The sequence below is a fragment of the Malus sylvestris genome, chromosome 14, assembly GCF_916048215.2.
Source record: "Malus sylvestris chromosome 14, drMalSylv7.2, whole genome shotgun sequence".
Taxonomy (NCBI): Eukaryota; Viridiplantae; Streptophyta; class Magnoliopsida; order Rosales; family Rosaceae; genus Malus; species Malus sylvestris.
Window position 1 is genome coordinate 25,988,287 of NC_062273.1, and position 18,818 is coordinate 26,007,104.

General features: G+C 38.9%; 3 protein-coding genes and 1 long non-coding RNA gene across 4 annotated transcripts; 3 read left to right on the top strand and 1 right to left on the bottom strand.

Annotated features, from left to right (window-relative positions):
- Nucleotides 1-268: 268 nt before the first annotated feature.
- LOC126598403 (uncharacterized) lies at nt 269-1,918 on the top strand. The gene is made up of 2 exons (XR_007614818.1): nt 269-404; nt 1,688-1,918. It is a non-coding gene; the product is annotated as an uncharacterized LOC126598403 (long non-coding RNA).
- A 2,070-nt stretch (nt 1,919-3,988) lies between these two features.
- Nucleotides 3,989-11,432, top strand: LOC126598376 (protein TPLATE-like). Its single transcript, XM_050264735.1, has 7 exons — nt 3,989-5,296; nt 5,410-6,006; nt 7,042-7,403; nt 7,987-8,290; nt 8,443-8,565; nt 9,196-9,648; nt 10,275-11,432. Exons 1-7 carry the CDS (start codon nt 4,172-4,174, stop codon nt 10,827-10,829), a joined length of 3,519 nt encoding a protein of 1,172 aa, XP_050120692.1. The 5' UTR covers nt 3,989-4,171; the 3' UTR covers nt 10,830-11,432.
- A 2,499-nt stretch (nt 11,433-13,931) lies between these two features.
- Nucleotides 13,932-14,936, top strand: LOC126598399 (germin-like protein subfamily T member 2). The gene has a single exon (XM_050264762.1). The coding sequence runs from the start codon at nt 14,108-14,110 to the stop codon at nt 14,762-14,764; it is 657 nt and encodes a 218-aa protein (XP_050120719.1). The 5' UTR covers nt 13,932-14,107; the 3' UTR covers nt 14,765-14,936.
- A 167-nt stretch (nt 14,937-15,103) lies between these two features.
- LOC126598396 (transcription factor bHLH79-like) lies at nt 15,104-18,168 on the bottom strand. Its single transcript, XM_050264758.1, has 6 exons — nt 17,562-18,168; nt 16,921-17,124; nt 16,667-16,732; nt 16,369-16,437; nt 16,192-16,269; nt 15,104-15,460 (listed from the first exon to the last, which is right to left on the bottom strand). The coding sequence occupies exons 1-6, from the start codon at nt 17,868-17,870 to the stop codon at nt 15,332-15,334; spliced, it is 855 nt and encodes a 284-aa protein (XP_050120715.1). The 5' UTR covers nt 17,871-18,168; the 3' UTR covers nt 15,104-15,331.
- Nucleotides 18,169-18,818: the final 650 nt, after the last annotated feature.

Sequence of the window (18,818 nt, forward strand, 5' to 3'; positions counted from 1 at the left end):
TGTTTACTTTAACGAAAAATTACATTTTTACACTAAAAAGTCAATCATGATACTATTCATCTTACCCTTTATTTTATCCTATTGTTAAAACTCAAAATTTTCATTAATTTTCCTTAAATTTTTCCGATAAAGGAAAAGCTACCCGTGTAAAACCTGAGAGAGAAAACAATGTCTCTCTCCAATATGAAAATACAAATAGGTTTGAGGGATAACGAAGAGCCCCCCTTCACCAAATTGTCAAAATATTTCTTCTTCTCTTGTTGTGTAAATTCCAACAACTGCGACCTCTGGGACGCCGTCTGCACCGGAATCCTCACTACCTCTGGGACGGCGTCTGCACCGGAATCCTCACTAATCTCGAATTCTCCGATCCTCATGTCAGCGCCGCCGCCTCCATCCTCGCTGTAATCTTTTTTTTAAGTGTTTTATATTGGATGGTTTTTTGAAAAATTAGAACATAAATAGATTGAATTGAAATATTTCATTTTACTGAAAGTTCTGAACTTGGTAGTGAATTTGTACTGTTATACAGTCAGCTTTTTTAACAATAGAATCTAAAGTTCCTTGGACTTTGAAAGGTCCGTCTTCCAAACATATCTTAAGGAACAATGTGTGTTCTTAATGATTTAAACTTTTTTATTTAGGATTATGTGAAATATATAAAATGGAGTGCAGCCTACAGTAATTTAGAGACTGCAAATTCGATGGCTATATTAGAAAAGTTAAGAATTTGGGAACACTACGAACCCGATACAGGCGTGATCCATGGTAGAAATTCATAGAAAAGGTAGGACTATATAAAATTCAAGACTACGTCAATTTATTACTCATTTTCATATGTATGCTTATCCAACTTCTTTTATTTTTTTGTCATATCCATGCGGCTAAGGATTCTGAGGTTAGTATTAGGGATTGCATTTGCATCGATATGGCTAAGGATTCTCTTTCATGTGGAGCTTATGGTATTCAAAGTTTTCAATGTGTAGATGAAGAACTTGTTTGTGAGAATGGACCTTATTGGATGCCAAATACGACAACTAATTTTCATATATTTTTTTAATCTCCTCTCTCATTGCATGATAAAAACTCTCTTGGTTTGAAAATAAATATTTTAGTCACTTAACACTTGCTTAATTGATAAAAGTATATATGTTTCAAGAAATACAGATGAACATGTATCTCTCTTACAGAAAACATATTTTTCACTCATTCATAAGAAATATTAATTGCACGTATATTTGCGCAGGTGAATATACATCTAAGTATATAAGCTCATAGTATTACAGATCAGTATTTGTTAGAGATAGTAATACTGAAAAGGAGGAGATAAATGCGGCTTGTTTGGTCATTCAACATGGATTTGGCAGTCTGTAGAAAAAATTAAGTCCAGATCTGTTGGAATGCATGTTGGAATGCATGCAAGTCATATCTTTTGTTAAAATGCATGCATGAAATAAAGTGAAGTTAGGCTAGTCAACATTCTGTGTGTAAATTAGCAAGTTAGGCAAGTTAGACAAGTTAGACTTATGTCTACTTTCTTTTTCTATATATATGTTTCATTTGTAATTGTTTCTTCATGAACTACACATCAAAAATTCAACAAGATCAAAATGAATTTGACCTAGTTCTTCTTTAGCAAGAACAAGACCCATATAATATTTTGATCTGCACCTAATTTTTTCTACAGACGATGCCAAATTCATGTTGAATGACCAAACAAGTGGTATGTGTCCCCTTCTATTTAATATTACTATCTTCAACAAATACCGAACCGTAATACTTATCCGCATATGTGGATGGGCTTGTATACTCAAGTTATATATTTACCTGTGCAATTAATATTTCTTATGGAGAACTGAAGAAACATTCATATGTTAAGATATGTTTATACATGTTAATTTGTGTTTCTTGAAACGTATATATTTCGTCAATTAAGTAAGTGCACAAGCGACTAAAATGTTTATTTTCAAACCAAAGGAGAGATTCTATCATGTAATTAGAGGAGATTAAAAAAATGTATGAAAGTAAGTTTGTTGTTGTTCTTGGTGTCCAATAAGGTTACTTCTCAACAACTCCGCAAAGGGCATAGGCTTTTGGACAACAAAGATTTGAAAGAAACTAGTTCGTCATCTCCACACTGAAAACGTAGAATAACATAAGCTCCACATGAAAGAAGATCTCCATAGTTCTCCATAGTACTAACCTCCACAACTTGGAAGAAAAAAAAAATTAAGTAGCGCATAAATATGACAAAATAATAACAGAGAAGTTGGATAAGCATACATATAAAATTAACGTAATCTTGAATTTTATATGATCTTACGTTTCCTATGAAATTCATGAATAAGCTGTATCGGGTTTTTAGGCGAATATGGACGTGCTAGGCGAGTGCTTAAAGAAACACACATTATATGTTTGCTACCCATGTTTTTATTATGTTCCAATACTTCATAATATATATGTCATTCTATTTTCTAGTTTATAATGAAATTATATATATTTTAAGTATAAACATACACTTATTTACACGAAATACAATAGATTTACTTAAATCCGTCTAGTCCGCCTAGGTGCTAGGCCACAGCCTGCCGCCCGATTAGCGCCTAGCGTCTTTTAGAACCTTGGTTTTGAGGATGACGATGTCATTTTGCTCTGTTTCTGTTTTGGTCGAATTTTCTGTGTTCTTTCCCACTTACGATTAAAGTGTAACGTTGTTAGGATCTTCTGTATTTAACTCAACAAGTACTGCTTTGTGGGCAGCTTGAACATTTCTATCTGAAATGTTTGTTTGGCTTTTGTTTTCATGTTGGAAAGTGTGTGATACCGAGCTCATCAATTTTCCACACTCATCGATTGTTTAGTCTCGTCAGTAGTTACGCATCTCGGTTGTTTGAGCTCGTTGAATGTGATTGTTTATCGAGTGTCTGCTCATTGTTGGATCAACAGTTGATCGACGGGACATGACCAAAGATTGGTGGCAAATTTGAATCGAATTGGTCGTAATCCGGGCAGTACACTGTGCCATGAGTCATGGAGTTGTTCATCACAAACAAAATGAAATGAGCATGACATGGTAATAATTGTTTTTAAAAAATGCCTAGGAAGATTCTAATCTTAGACGAATTTCGAAGTTTGAATCATAAACTCTTTGTCATCTCATAGTTTAAGGTTATAAAAGACGCTAAGCGCTAATTGGGCGGTGGGTTGGGGTCTAGTCCTAGGTGGCTAGACGGGGCCTAGGTGGAATAAGCGAATTTAAGTAACTTTGTTATATTTCGTGTAAATAAGTATCTGTTTATACTTAAATTATATATAATTACATCATAAATTACAAAATAGAATAACATATATATATATATATATATAGATATTATGAAGTATTGTAACATAATGAAAACATGGTAAACAAACATATAATTTGTGTTCATTTTAGTATTCAACAAGTTTCTTACAATTTATTAAAAAAATAATGCAAAATGAAAATTATCTATTATATGTCCAAGTGAGTCATAACCTAGGCGAGTGTCTAGGCGTGCCTAGCCCACCTAGGCCGGTGCTTCAGTAGGTCTAGGTGCCATTTCTAAATTTTCAAACGCTTAGGCATTAATCGAGATGGTGACCAACCACCTTTGCTTAGGCGAGGATTTTTTGAATAGTTAATTCTCGTGCCAATATTATTAAACATTTTGTCAAACACATGAGATGGCATAGAGTCCTACTTTCGAGTCTCCTTAGCATTTTTCTTTTACAAATCATGTTTGATTCATGTGTTGACCTAGGTTTGAATCAAGGATCTGGGTCTCGGGTCTCGAGTCTCGGATCCCAGACCAATACCCTTCCCGAATCCTACGAAAAACTAACAAGAAGGGCCTAGAGAAACATGAAATAAAGCACTTCGGGCCCTCCAACTCAAAGCCCAACCCACAAAATGTTGGGGCTGGTTCGGCTTCTTTTCAAAAAACTCGATCGTTGGCGACCCGGCGAATCCAACCAACTGAACCAGTTGAACCGCCAAGCCAGACATTTGACCACCATCCCCATTTTCTTCCTCACACACTGAAACCAAATTCTACTTGCTCAATTCATACTCTCTCTCTCTCTCTCTAACTCTCAAATGTCCGAAGTTCCCAAATCCTAGCGAACATCATCAGAACGACGAGGTTGATCTCACATGGACATACTCTTCGCCCAGATTCAAGCGGACCTCCGCTCCAACGACGCCCTCCGCCAGTCCGGCGCACTTCTCCAAGCTCTCCAGCAATCCGCCGCCGGCCGCGACATCTCCGTCATTGCCAAGACCGCCGTCGAAGAGATCGTCGCCTCCCCCGCCTCCGCCATCTCCAAAAAACTCGCCTTTGACCTCATTCGTTCCACCCGCCTCACTGCCGACCTCTGGGACACCGTCTGCACGGGAGTTCTCACCGATCTCGACTTCCCCGATCCCGACGTCAGCGCCGCCGCTGTCTCCATCCTCGCCGCAATCCCTTTCTACCGCCTCTCCAAGCTCATTACCGACGCTCAGAAGGAAATCAACAGTTGCTTCGATTCGCCGAGCGACAATCTCCGGTTCTCCATTACGGAAACCCTCGGATGCGTTCTGGCGCGCGATGACCTCGTCACGCTCTGTGAAAACAATGTCAATTTGCTCGACAAGGTGTCGAATTGGTGGTCCCGCATTGGCCAGAACATGCTTGACGGATCCGACGCCGTTTCAAAGGTCGCGTTCGAGTCGGTGGGGCGGTTGTTTCAGGAGTTCGATTCCAAGAGGATGAGCAGACTGGCCGGTGATAAGTTAGTGGACAGTGAGAACTCGCTGGCGATTCGATCCAATTGGGTGTCGTCGATGGTCGACTTCGTGTGGAAGAAGCGGAGTGCGTTAATGGCCAGGTCGTTGGTTCTGCCGGTGGAGAGTTTCCGGGCCACAGTGTTTCCGATCGTGTACGCCGTCAAGGCCATGGCTTCAGGCTCAGTGGAGGTCATAAGGAAGCTGTCAAAGTCGTCCAAGGGCTCCAATGGGACGGTTGTGGATACCAATGCGGAGAGGTTGGTGGGAGTTTCGGATGTGGTCACGCATTTGGTGCCATTCCTGGCATCGTCATTGGATCCGGCTTTGATTTTCGAAGTTGGGATTGATATGCTGTATCTGGCTGATGTGCCTGGTGGGAAGCCTGAGTGGGCTTCACAGTCGATTATCGCAATTCTCACACTTTGGGATAGGCAAGAGTTTGCTTCTGCAAGAGAGAGTATTGTTAGAGCTGTGGTTACCAATCTGCACCTGCTTGATCTTCATATGCAGGTAAATATGGTTACTTCCTTTTAGCTTGCTATAACGTGCAGTATGCACCATTTGGTTCGTTATTTTAATTCGCATGAGTTCTAGTTTTAAGGAAAGGAATTGTTCGTATGTAGGTTTCGTTGTTTAAGAGGCTGCTTCTTATGGTGAGAAATTTGAGGGCAGAATCAGATCGTATGCATGCTTTAGCTTGTATTTGTCGAACAGCGCTTTGTGTTGATCTCTTTGCAAAGGAGAGTGTCCGAAGAGGCCAGAAACCTCTTGCCGGAACTGATATAGCTTCACTTTTTGAGGATGCAAGAATCAAAGATGATCTTAATAGTGTTACAAGCAAGACCTTATTTAGGGAGGAGTTAGTAGCATCATTAGTTGAAAGTTGTTTTCAGTTGTCTCTGCCTTTGCCTGAACAAAAGAACACAGGGATGGAGAGCAGGGTTATAGGAGCCTTGGCATATGGAACTGGTTATGGTGCACTAAATTGGACAGAGCCTGCTTTGGAAGTGGTAGAGGTTTGCCGGCCTTGTGTCAAATGGGATTGTGAAGGCCGGACCTATGCAATTGATTGCTATTTGAAGTTGCTTGTGAGGCTATGTCATATTTACGATACTAGGGGAGGTGTAAAAAGAGTTAAAGATGGGGCTTCACAGGACCAAATTTTAAATGAGACAAGATTGCAGAATTTGCAACGTGAACTTGTGAAAGATCTACGTGAGGTATGCACACTCTTCTTTTATTAATATGGTTTAGCATGTTGGCTTTGCATATACGTTGTGGGCAAGGACAGTTACTGAATCATATTATACATTATGATGGAACTGTTTATGTAGACCATTTATGAGTTTCATTGCATTGATATGATTTATTTTTTTGGTCAAGCATTGCATTAATATGATAGGTTAATATAATTTGATAGTTGGTAGCACTAGAAGTATCAAAGGAACTTTCAATATGTTACTGAATATATGAACCTTTGGAAATGGACTTCTAGACAGCTAGCTGTTGAATCAGAACTTCAATATAGAAAAAGGCTTCTGGTGGTGGATTAACATTAAATCCGAAGTAGTTTTCTTCTTCCTTTCATAGACCTCACAAACTCGAACATAGTTATTTCTAGAAACAAGTCGATTTTCATTGCACTAGGGTGCATTATATAGCATAGCATTCCACTGCCAAAGGAATGAAGCTATAAAGTAACAAGAAACTGAGGCAATCTAGTATCAGCAAATGAACATTTTAACGTCAGCAGATTGTTTACATCTCAGTGAATTGAATGTATAAATTTGACAATTCTACATCTGAATTCCTCTATCCAAGTGATATTTGAGACTGGAAAGAGACTGCAATATATTTTCTTTTTTTGAGCTAGAGAACAGTGAAAACTCCCTACCTTTCACATAACCAGTATTTTGTGCTAGCTGAGGAAAAAAAAAAAAAACAATGTTTGATATTGGCTCACACAGACTCCCAAGTTTTGAAAGATCATAACAAATGGGCTAGACACCAACCTTTCTATATCCTGATTACCGGTAGTTACTGTTGAAGTTTCCAAGTTTCATTCTTTTATGACTACTGCCTCCCATATTATTTTCTTGCTTGTTTTCTCGTTTTTCACTTCTACAAGTCTTTGTTGTACTAGAACTTCCAAAGTTCCAAGCTAATTATGCTCTTTTATCTCTTGTTTTGACAACTGGCTGAATTCGTGTTTTTTTTCTCCTACTTGTTATCTTGCACCTTTGTCAAATTTACAGGTAAATACCCCAAGAATATGTGCTCGCCTTATTTGGGCTATTTCAGAGCACATAGATCTAGAAGGTCTGGACCCACTTCTTGCTGATGATCCTGAGGATCCATTGAACATGATTATTTCGAACATCCACAAGGTTTTGTTCAATATAGATTCATCTGCTGATTCAGCAAACAGGCTTCTAGATGTTCAGGCAGTTCTTTTATGTGCTCAGCGGTTGGGATCACGCAACCCAAGGGCTGGGCAATTACTGACTAAAGAACTTGAAGAGTTCAGGAATGGTAGTACCGCGGACTCCGTTAACAAGCATCAGAGCCGTTTGATATTGCAGAGAATCAAGTATGTTACAAGTCATCCAGAAAGCAGGTGAGCATATTATATATTTTTGTGAACCTGTGATGGCCAGCCATGTGCAGTAGAGTTTGGGTGGTCTGTATCGAATTTTTAATGAAATTTCTTGTTACACCAATATATGCTTATAGTAATTTACATCCTTGTTGTCTAGTGTTCTTCCCCCCATGTGGTCTGATGCTATTTTATGTGGTGATTACCGTGATTTGCATTCTATGATGGGTTATCTTATCTCTTCTATATCTTCGTCTGTGTAGACTTATATCGAATATCCACAAGGTTCTGATCGCTGGATCCAGATATTAGAAAGAAAATCTGTGTAGATATAGATTTTCAACCTATGTCAAAGGACTCAAAACTTAGTTTATCAGGAAGGAGAGAATGACTTAGATCAAAGTGGAAGCATGTCTCTTCAGTACAAAATTACACTACCATTGTCTAATGCATATTTATGCATGAACAAATATATACATCACATATGCGTGACATATATAACAACATGACATGAATATTGAATTGTGTTTTTATGTTTTCCTCGCTTTAAAGAAACATGTTATATTTGTACACACAAAGTAAAACAGTAATAATTGTTTTACAGGTGGGCAGGGGTGAGTGAAGCCAGAGGTGATTATCCATTTAGCCACCATAAACTAACTGTCCAGTTCTACGAAGCAGCTGCAGCTCAGGATAGAAAGTTAGAAGGATTGGTTCATAAGGCTATTCTAGAACTTTGGAGGCCGGATCCTAGTGAACTAACCCTTCTTCTGACTAAAGGAGTTGACTCCACTTTACTCAAAGTTCCTCCCAGTGCAATTACTTTGACTGGTAGCAGTGATCCTTGCTACATCGAAGCATATCATTTGGCAGATTCTAGTGATGGAAGGATATCTCTCCACTTGAAGGTTAAATTTGCATACTACCTTTTTTAAGTGCCATTAAATGGCCTCTATGTTAGTGGGAAAAGGCTTTGTTGTGGTTGTTGTTGTATGTTCTTGGCAGACTCCTGTTTCCTGTTTCTGTTAATAGTTCTTATTCCTTATTGATGAACGCGCAGGTCTTAAATTTAACTGAGCTTGAGCTCAACCGGGTCGATATTAGAGTTGGGTTATCTGGTGCATTATATTTTATGGATGGGTCTCCTCAAGCAGTACGGCAGTTGCGTAGCCTTGTTTCACAGGTTTCCTTTCAACCTGTATAATGAATTCATTCTTTGTCCTCTTTTCCTTGTCTTCTTTTGCAATGCATCTTGTTTTTGGTTGTAATCTGCTAGTCAAGAATCACCATTCTTCTAAAACTGCATTCTATAGTCAGTAATTGCCTTTAGAAAGTTATACTGTTAGTCTGTTAGTGTTTTTGGGAGGAGGATCTATAGCTTCTTGTATACAAATGTTTATCAGTTTGTCTCAAAGAGTGAAATTGATATCCCTATCTTGCCCTTTGTCTTGGTATATTGCTTGACTCATTGGGATGCCCTTTTTCTTCAGTCACCCTCGCTAATGTTTTCCCTAATTTCTGTCAATCTATGAAGCTTTGTTCTGTGTATGGTATGTGCTCTCTGCCATCTCTCCCCCTCTCCTGTTTCTGGACAAATATTTCGGGCTGGAGAATGGCTTTAGGATGTTAATATTCATGTGATGTTGTACACAGCTGAACAAGATATGCTGTTTGACATTAGTGTTCAAGTATCGTTGGGCTCTCATCGTTTTTCTTTAATTTTATGTTTTTTGTTTGCACTTTTGTCTTCCGTGTTGTAATTTTCTCTTTGACAATCAGATGTTCTGATTTTACTTGTTTTTCTTGTTGCTAGGATCCGGTACTTTGCAGCGTAACTGTGGGTGTTTCCCATTTTGAAAGGTGCGCCCTTTGGGTCCAAGTCTTATACTACCCCTTTTATGGAAGTGCTCCTATAGATTATGAAGGTTACTATGCCGAAGAAGATCCGCAAATCATGAGACAAAAGAGAAGTTTAAGGCCAGAACTGGGAGAACCTGTCATTTTAAGGTGTCAACCTTACAAAATTCCTCTGACCGAGCTTCTTTTGCCTCATAAGATCTCCCCCGTTGAATTTTTCCGCCTATGGCCCAGTTTACCAGCCATAGTAGAGTACACTGGTACATATACTTATGAAGGAAGTGGCTTCAAGGCTACTGCTGCACAGCAGTATGGGGCATCTCCTTTCCTGAGTGGGCTAAAATCCTTGTCATCCAAGCCATTCCACAGAGTTTGTTCACATGTTATCCGAACAGTGGCAGGATTTCAGGTATTGTCTCTCGCTCTCTACTATTTTATTTTCATCTCTCTTTTGTTATTCGTTGTTTGCTTCTATTATGGAAATTCTATAGACTGATTGCGTATGTAACCGGTAAGCCAAACTTGGCAAATCATGGCCTTACCTTTCCTGCTAAAAACTGGAAGAAAGAAGAATTTGTAGAATGAACTTGGTCATAAATTATAATAATTAATGTTACTTGGAAAAGTAGAATTGGCAAGGTAGTCGACAGCCGGCACTCCTCAATTACGTCGAATCCTTATGAAAATGAATCTAGAACGAAATCGCGCTAAAGCTAGGGCGTCACCCGTAAGGCCGAAGGGGTAGAGGAAGACCTAGGAAAACTTTGGAAGAGACCTTAAGAAAAGACTTAGAGTACTTGGATCTAACGGGGAACATGACACAAAACCGAGCGCAATGGCGTTCTTGGATTCATATAGCCGACCCCACTTAGTGGGAAAAAGGCTTTGTTGTTGTTGTTGTATCCTTGATTTTCATCGAAATTAAGCTACTGGTATTTGGCTAGATGTTATTTTGGTAAAATTATTCAATGGTAGTGCTTTTGGCCTTCTAATCAACCACACAATATTCATGTTGAATTCTTTGTCCTGAGACAGCTGTGCTTTGCTGCAAAAACCTGGTACGGTGGCTTCTTGGGCCTGATGATCTTTGGAGCCAGTGAAGTGAGCCGAAACGTTGACCTGGGCGATGAGACTACGACCATGATATGCAAATTTGTGGTTCGGGCTTCTGATGCATCAATTACAAAGGAGATAGGATCAGATCTACAGGGCTGGTTGGATGACCTCACAGATGGGGGTGTTGAGTACATGCCTGAAGACGAAGTGAAGGTGGCGGCTGCTGAGAGGCTTAGGATCTCGATGGAACGGATAGCTTTGCTAAAGGCAGCCCAACCTAAGAAAAAGATTCCGAAATCTGATGATGACGACGACGAAGAAGAAGAAGAGGACGATGAAAGCGGCGAAGAAGACGAGGATAAAATGAAGAAAAAGAAGGAAAAGAAAAAAGATGGTGAGGAAAATGGGAAACCAAAGGGACCTACAACCCTGTCAAAGTTGACAGCAGAGGAGGCCGAACACCGTGCTCTTCAAACAGCAGTGCTCCAAGAGTGGCATGTGTTGTGCAAGGACAGAAGTGCTAAAGTTAATTGACGGACCGACACAATCTTTCTCCGAGTGAAACTAACAGCCGGGAATTTCCTTCACATTTCGCGGCTCAACACGTTTGGGATATCAATCAACAGAGTTTAACTTTGCTCCATGCGGATTGCATCCAAATCCACCAGAGTCATGCGCTTGCACAAGTGAGTCTGGAGTGGTTAGTGAAGGGGGAGCTACTTGCGGGGGTTGTGGCAACTAACCATGTGTGTAACTCCAAGGTTTTTGAGTGCTTGGCAGATGCTTGCGGTTTCCACCGGATTTCTTCACTTCCGGCTAAATTCAACGGTCACTTGCCTGGGTCTCGTGTGCTTCATCACACCCTCAATCCCGGCCCGAGCATTAACAGAGGCATTCAAGTAGATGTAGATGTTAAATTTTAGGAAATCAGTTGGTTTTTGTGTGAAAATTGTAACTATTAAACCGGGGTTTGTCTCTCTTCCCCCCTAATTTGTTGTTTAATTTTATATTTTTCTGTTTCTTGGCCCATTGCTCATATCGAATTATACAGGAGATGAGAGAGGTTGAGTTCTTCTTCATATTGTAAAACGACTTTTGTAAAATTTGAGAATTATGTATTTTCATTCATACTATGCATTCCAATTGATTCCTGATTACGTTGTAAATCGAGGTTTGAAGTAAATTGAAATATCCTAAAATATAATTTATAAATCATTGGACATGGCGAGGTCCCTGTAAATAAAACGAGAACCACCAAAAATTTCAATGTATTGAGACATATCAATCTTGTCGTCTGCGTATATAACACGATGAATGGTCACACCACGTAGAGATGTTTATGATACCAAATATTGCCGAGAACCACGCACATATTCGGAATAAAATGCAAAGGAAACTATTTGGGTTTGGGGAACATTGAAATAATGGGCCGAAACAAAAACCTAACGATCGGCCTGCTTTGATTTCACGCAAATAAGCCCAATAAAAAAGTTGGCACGATGGTAAAAAAATGATTTTTCGTTAAAAATAAACAATACCAAAAGTGTTTCGTTAAATATCTCTTAAATTAAAACAAAGGTGGATTCATACTCTGATGACGACTAAGACTATGCATCTTTCATTTTTGGCCGAGTCAATGCTTATGAGTCATGAGGAGAAAATAGAGATAAAGGGAAGAGCTGTGTCAAAGTTTTAACCAGTCAACTAGCAAGAGTTTTCAACCACTGCAGCCGTGTTTGGCGGGCTGGATGATAGGCTGGCCGTTGTGAGCTTTAAAATAAATTTGGGTCCAGTTTATTGTTTATTGTGTCTAAATTTGAGACGGGTAAGACTAGACATAATGAGTTATGGTTCACAATACAGTGTTTTATCTAACATATTTGTTTCTTGGCCCATTGCTCATATCGAATTATACAGGAGAGGAGAGAGGTTGAGTTCTTCTTCATATTGTACGACTTTTGTAAAATTTGAGAATTATGTATTTTCATTCATACCATGCATTCCAATTGATTCTTGATTACGTTGTAAATCAAGGTTTGAAGTAAATTTAAAAATCCTATAATATAATTTATAAATCATTGGACTTGGCGAGGTCCTTGTAAATAAAATAAGAACCACAAAAAATTTCAGTGTATTGAAACATATCAATCTTGTCGTTTGAGTATATAACAAGATGAATGGTCACACCACGTAGAGATGATATGATACCAAATATTGCCGAGAACCACACACATATTTGGAATAAAATGCAAATGAAACTATTTGGGTTTGGGGAACATTGAAATAATGGGCCGAAACAAAAACCTAACAGTCGGCCTGCTTTGATTTCACGCAAATAAGCCCAATAAAAAAGTTGGCATGATCATAAAAAAGTGATTTTTCGTTAAAAATGAAAAGTTTTTCGTTAAATCTTTCTTAAATTAAAGCAAAGGTGGATTCATAATCTGATGACGACTAAAACATATGCATCTTTCATTTTTGGCCGAGTCAATGCTTATGAGTCATGAGGAGAAAATAGAGATAAAGGGAAGAGCTGTGTCAAAGTTTTAACCAGTCAACTGGCAAGACGTTTTCAACCACTGCAGCCGAGGCAATGCTTATGAGTCATGATAGGCTGGTCGCTGTGAGCGTTAAAATAGTTTTAAGTTCAGTTTATTGTTTATTGTGTTTAAATTTGAGACGAACAAATCTAGACATAATGAGTTATAAGTTCACAATACAGTGTCTTATCTAACATATTCTTACAGATGGGTTACAATTTCTATCTTACAAGTCTCTGTCAATACAATTATATTTCTAAGGTTTAATCTCATCCAGCTCACCAAACAAACCCTACAAGGTCACAATTCCAAAAGAAGAAAAAAAATTACAAGATGTGCCACAAAACAATGCACCGGCTCTTTGCACTCAAGTTTAAATTATTTTCTTCGTATATTAAAATAGTTTAAAATATTACATTGTCAGAAAAAATAAAATAGCTATTCATAATTGCACCAAGTATGAACACCGTTTATGGTACTAGTGGTGAGCAGTGTGCAAGTACGAAGAGATTTATGTTGAATTAGTTAGAGGTGTACTACAGATGCAGTTCAAGTGCAAGTACGAAAAACTACATCTGTGAATCATTTGTTTATATATTTATATTGCTCTTGAACTGCATTTCAGCTCCCCGTCTAATTCGTTTCTAACTAATTTATTCTAAAACCCTTAGTATTTGCAAATCTCCCTTTACGGTTTGGTGGACTGGATGAAATATGTTGTGATAAATTAAAAATAAACTTGAATCCAGTCCATTGTTTGTTGTGTCAAATGTGAGATGAACAAGACTGGATATGATGAGTTATGAGTCCACAATAGAGTATTTTATCTAATCTATTCTTATACATAGGTTACAAGTCCTGTCTTACAAGTCCTTACTAATCTAATTATATCTTAAACCCTAATCTCATCCAACCTACTAAACGGAAAGTTAATACGCCACTTGTGGGATTGGATGATGCTGGTTCAACAAGAAAAAGATTGAAAAGGAGTTAATGTTGCTATCAGGGTGACATTTTCAAACCCAGCTCACATCCACCAATAAGGCAATTATGATTGTGGTCCAATACAAAGACTATCAGTTTTTGGAAAAACCCCCCCTTCCCCTTCTTCCAAGCTGCTGCTGTTGGTTTTTTTGTTGTTGAATTCAACAACAAAAGTCCTCATTTTTAATACAAGGCCTCAGCATACTGTGGAGAGATAAATAGAGACAAAATCTACAACTCCAACTGCTTGCTTTGTTTTGAACATAACAAAAGTCTAGTATTCTAGCCATGAACATTATCGGCCTCATACTCTGCCTCGTTGTTTCGATGCTCCTTCTTCCCTTACCCTCTGATTCTGCTGATCCTGATCCATTACAGGACTTTTGCGTGGCGGATTTGAGCGCGTCCGGGGCAGTTAACGGCTTTCCCTGCAAACCCGTGTCGAACACTACTGCAGATGACTTTTTCTTTGATGGACTGAGCAAACAAGGGAACACAAGCAATGTCTTTGGGGCGAAGGTAACAACTGCGAATGTCCTTGCATTTCCTGGCCTCAATACTCTTGGGATAGCAATGAACAGGGTTGACTTTGCCCCCGGCGGTCTTAATCCGCCTCACTCGCACCCTCGTGCGAGTGAGTCGGGCGTGGTCATCGAAGGGAAGCTCCTCGTAGGGTTTGTGACAACGAGAAACGTGTACTACTCCAAGGTTTTGAGTGCTGGGCAGATGTTTGTGGTTCCACGAGGACTCGTTCACTTTCAGCTCAATGTTGGAGAAGGTAAGGCTCTGGCCTTCACTGCTTTCAACAGTCACTTGCCTGGTTCTGTTGTACTGCCTTTAAATCTGTTCACTTCGACGCCTTTGCTCCCCGACCAAGTGTTAACTAAGGCCTTCCAAGTAGATGAAGATGTCATCAACGGCATTCGATCCAAGTTCGGGGTTTAAAATACTGTGAATTTAATTTGGTTATTGGTTTTTGTTTTGGTTCTCTCTTCCCCTGATCTCTGCTTTCTTTGTTGTTGTGTATGCGCATCGATATGTTTCTAGGTCAGTTGGTCACCAACGGATCATACTTGTTCATATTCTACTTAAACTGAAGACTAGAACTTTCACTTTCTTTCGAGGTATGCCACCGGTAGGTGTAATTAGGCGTCTCCGGCCATGACACCATGAGCCGAGGGAGGCGAAGGAGCTGAGTTTTTTTTCTTTTTGAGTTTTTAAGATACAAAATTATACCTGAATTTTTCCGCTGAATCTGAACCAGAAGTTCGTGACACGAAGAAATATCATGTAAAAATAATCAGATATATTATAAATAAAATCTCGAGAGCAAGCACAAGACTTCTGTTACACATTTGAACGAAGCTGTTCTAACATATTTTCTATGGGACTAATACAACAAAGTAGAGTATAATATTATCTAGTCAGATGATACGTACGACAATTAGATGCATCTCCTACGGAATAATCACATCTGCCACCAATTACGACTTGAAGAATTATCCCCTGAAGTTACGTTGCTCTATCGAAACTACCACCAACCTGCATATGTAGCCATTCAGGCTGTGAGCTTTGGGCGTATTCCCTTGGTGTGTGCGAGCTGAATAACAACGCCGCAGCATCAAATGGCTGTGCACCAAGCTGAAACATCAGGTCAACCCGTAAGAAACTCATATAGCATATACCTAGAACATAGTTATCTTTCCGTGCATGGAAAGAAACTTTATTCATAAAAAACAAACTTACTCAACCGATGAGATGGTAAATCATTGCAATATGAGTTAATGGGATGAGAATATACAGAAAAGGGACTGTGGTCCTGGGAAATAGGAGGCAGCATGATGGTGATAGCATTTAAATTCGAAATGGGAAAACGAAATCAGTACTTTATACTTCAAGGGAAATCAAGGAGTAAGAAAATATGTCATCGCAAATAATACAAGAGATTTCCTGGAATCTTTATGCATGTAGCATGGGTTAGGTTATGGAAAACGATGAGCCTAGAAGTGCCTTGGCAATGCAATAAGAAACGCACAAATACAAATCTTGGAAAACCAAGAGCAACACTGGTGTCCAGTGGCCAACTTTACAACAAGCACACTCCTTGGTTGACAGAAATTTACATTCCTTGGATGCATCCCTAAGATTAATAAGTTCGTACAAAAATAATTCCCTAGACAAAGGTTTAAAATTGACAGGTTGTTCCAAAAAAATCCCGAGACAAAGGTTTACATTCTAAAAAGCAGTAGTATCTTCAGAAATCTATTGAACCAGAAATAACAAAGCATCTCAAGGATTACATATTGGAAAATAGTTCCAAAAAGAGTAGGTCCATGGGTTTTATGAAGGTAATAGAAGTGCAGAGTACTTACATCTTTTGGAGGAAACGCTTCAATTGTGGGATTCATGTTCACCCTTGAATTGACTGCTTCCAGCTTCATCGAAAGGAACTACAGAATAGAATAACCAGATTACAGTCTTAGGTTAATCAATTTAAAGCAAAACCATGTGACCAAGTAGCACAAGATAGAGTCAGAAGGAATAGATACCTCGACCTGGTGCTGCAGTGATTGGATGTAATTAATAATCTCATCAAGGACGAGTGCTTTCCCAATAACCTTTTCAGAAAAAAAGTACAACATGTGTAAGGGAAACATACTTGGTGAAACAAAATTGATTTCAGAATTCAGATCACTAGATAATTACCCAAGATGTTTAGAATAAATCTAGTAATAAAATTGGAAACAACATATTACATAACAAAGATTCCCAATACTAACTACATCGATCATATGCTCTAAGTAAATATTATGACTAACATAAAGACAACTAAACAACATCGAATACCTTATTGCATCCGGGAACCAAATCTTGGAGAACTTTCATCCTTTCGCTGATCTTCTCTCTCCTAGCCTGCCAAAACGGGTATGGTACGCACACGTTGAAAGAGTGAATGAATCACACTGATTTACCAAACATGTCAATAAAACAGAAACCTATTCCCTATCGAGATCTACAGAGCTTGATTAAGAACATGTAAACCGTAATTGATGTTCTAGATTCTAATATTGTAAAATTCAAAAGGACCAAAAGTGCATTACTCTCTCGGCTAGACTGTGGCTATCTGTAGCTTGGCCCCTTCTTGCCCTCACATGGATATAGTCTTGCTTGGGTGGCTCGGAAGGTTTAGTGCTTTCTTCAGCTGGCTTGCTGTCGCCACCAGCTGAACTTTCTTCAACTTCAGCCTTCAAATTGTCATTTTCATTTCTGGATACCGCTAATTTCATCCGCTTACCCAAATCTTTCTGTTTGATAAACAACAATACAAAAATTCAAGAACAAGCAAACAACATACAGACAGGCATCATTAACTGAAAATCATGCAGCTTAACTCGCTTAACGACGCACATCACGCCATTTCCGGATGCATTAACATTCAAAACCAAGTCTTTACAGTATACAGATGGCTGAGATAGCACAATCGCAATTACACAAACTAACCGCTTCACGCAATTATTTGCAACAAAATTTTCACTAAATTAAGTTCAAATATAAGGACCCTTGACTTAAAATTCGTTCTTTTTCTTATTATTTCCATCCATTTTCCACAATCCAGCTTATTTATGAAAGCCCACCAATAAAGTTCATTGCTTTAGCATTAATTTGCAACATTTTCTCAGAAACCAAACATAAAATCGAGCCAAGCAATCAAATTTCACGTAAAAGAGTGAAAATTACGAACCAAGCCATTGCCACTACGAGTGGAAACCCGCTTCGAAGACTCGTCCTCATAGTTCACATCCCTTCTCTTCCTTCCACCACCGCCGCCGCCGCCGCTTTGCTCAGTCACAGTCGATTCCTCCAACGACCCATCTCTGTTCACAGAGCTATCTCCAAGCCCACCCAAACTCTGACCCAAGTTAACCACTCCGAGCCCCAACCCGCCACCGCTGCCACCGGGCTCGCCGCTGAAGGGCCAAATCTCCGCCAGGCTGTAGGATGCTGGGTTAGCTACTGAGGAGGAAGACTCGTTGATCAGTGGAGGATCCATTTTCTCAACAACCCGAACTCATTCGACCAGAACCCGAATCCAAAACCGAAGCTTGAGATACCAACCGAGAGAGAGAGAGTAACGAGTGTGTGAGCTTTTGAAGAGCTAGTGCGTTTAGTGAGCTGATGGGTTATTTAACAAGTGATTTTAGATAGAGAAAGATTTGGTTTTTAGAGAGAGAGAGAGAGAGAGGAAGAGCATTAATGGACGAAGATGAAAGTTAGAGAGAGAAAGGCTGGGGAGTGGCAGCAGAGGGTGATCCTTTTGGCTGGGGCTGGACCGGTGTTGTGCGCCCAGTGCGCCCACTGTGCATTTAAAACCCCACAGCAGGACGCTGAAAGCTGGAGCCTTTATCCTAAATTTAAGATTATTACAGAATTTTAAATGACGGGAATTAAAAATTATGAATTTTCTTATTTGGTTAACTTTAAAGAACAATAGAATTCAATACCGTTTATTATTTCTAAACTCTCAATCATAGAAATTGAGAAATGACATCTATTTAAATTTAAATTTGGAAATTAAAGGTCCCAAATTTCAAGTTTTTTTTTTTACATGAAAATTCTAAATTTATATGTTTATAAATCTAAATAAAGAAAATGATGCATGTCAAGTTTATTTATTTCATCCAAACATAGCATTTGGCAATTAGGGTACTCGCTCTTTTGCAAGAGACACGTGGCATGAGCATTGTTCTTGGGTTTTTTATTAACTTATTATTTTTTTTTTTTTTTTTGTGCGAGTTGCTTAATTGGTTGATCTAAACCAGATATGGGATCAAGTGCCCAACCAATACATTATTACAAGGAAAGTAGAGATCAAAGGATCCAAACCCGCCTGTATTTCAAATAACTTAATATTCCACTAGCTATATTTCTTCATTTTCGAAAAAACAACATTTTAATATAATTCTGATTTACAGTTATCTTAGTGTAACAAGACATACAC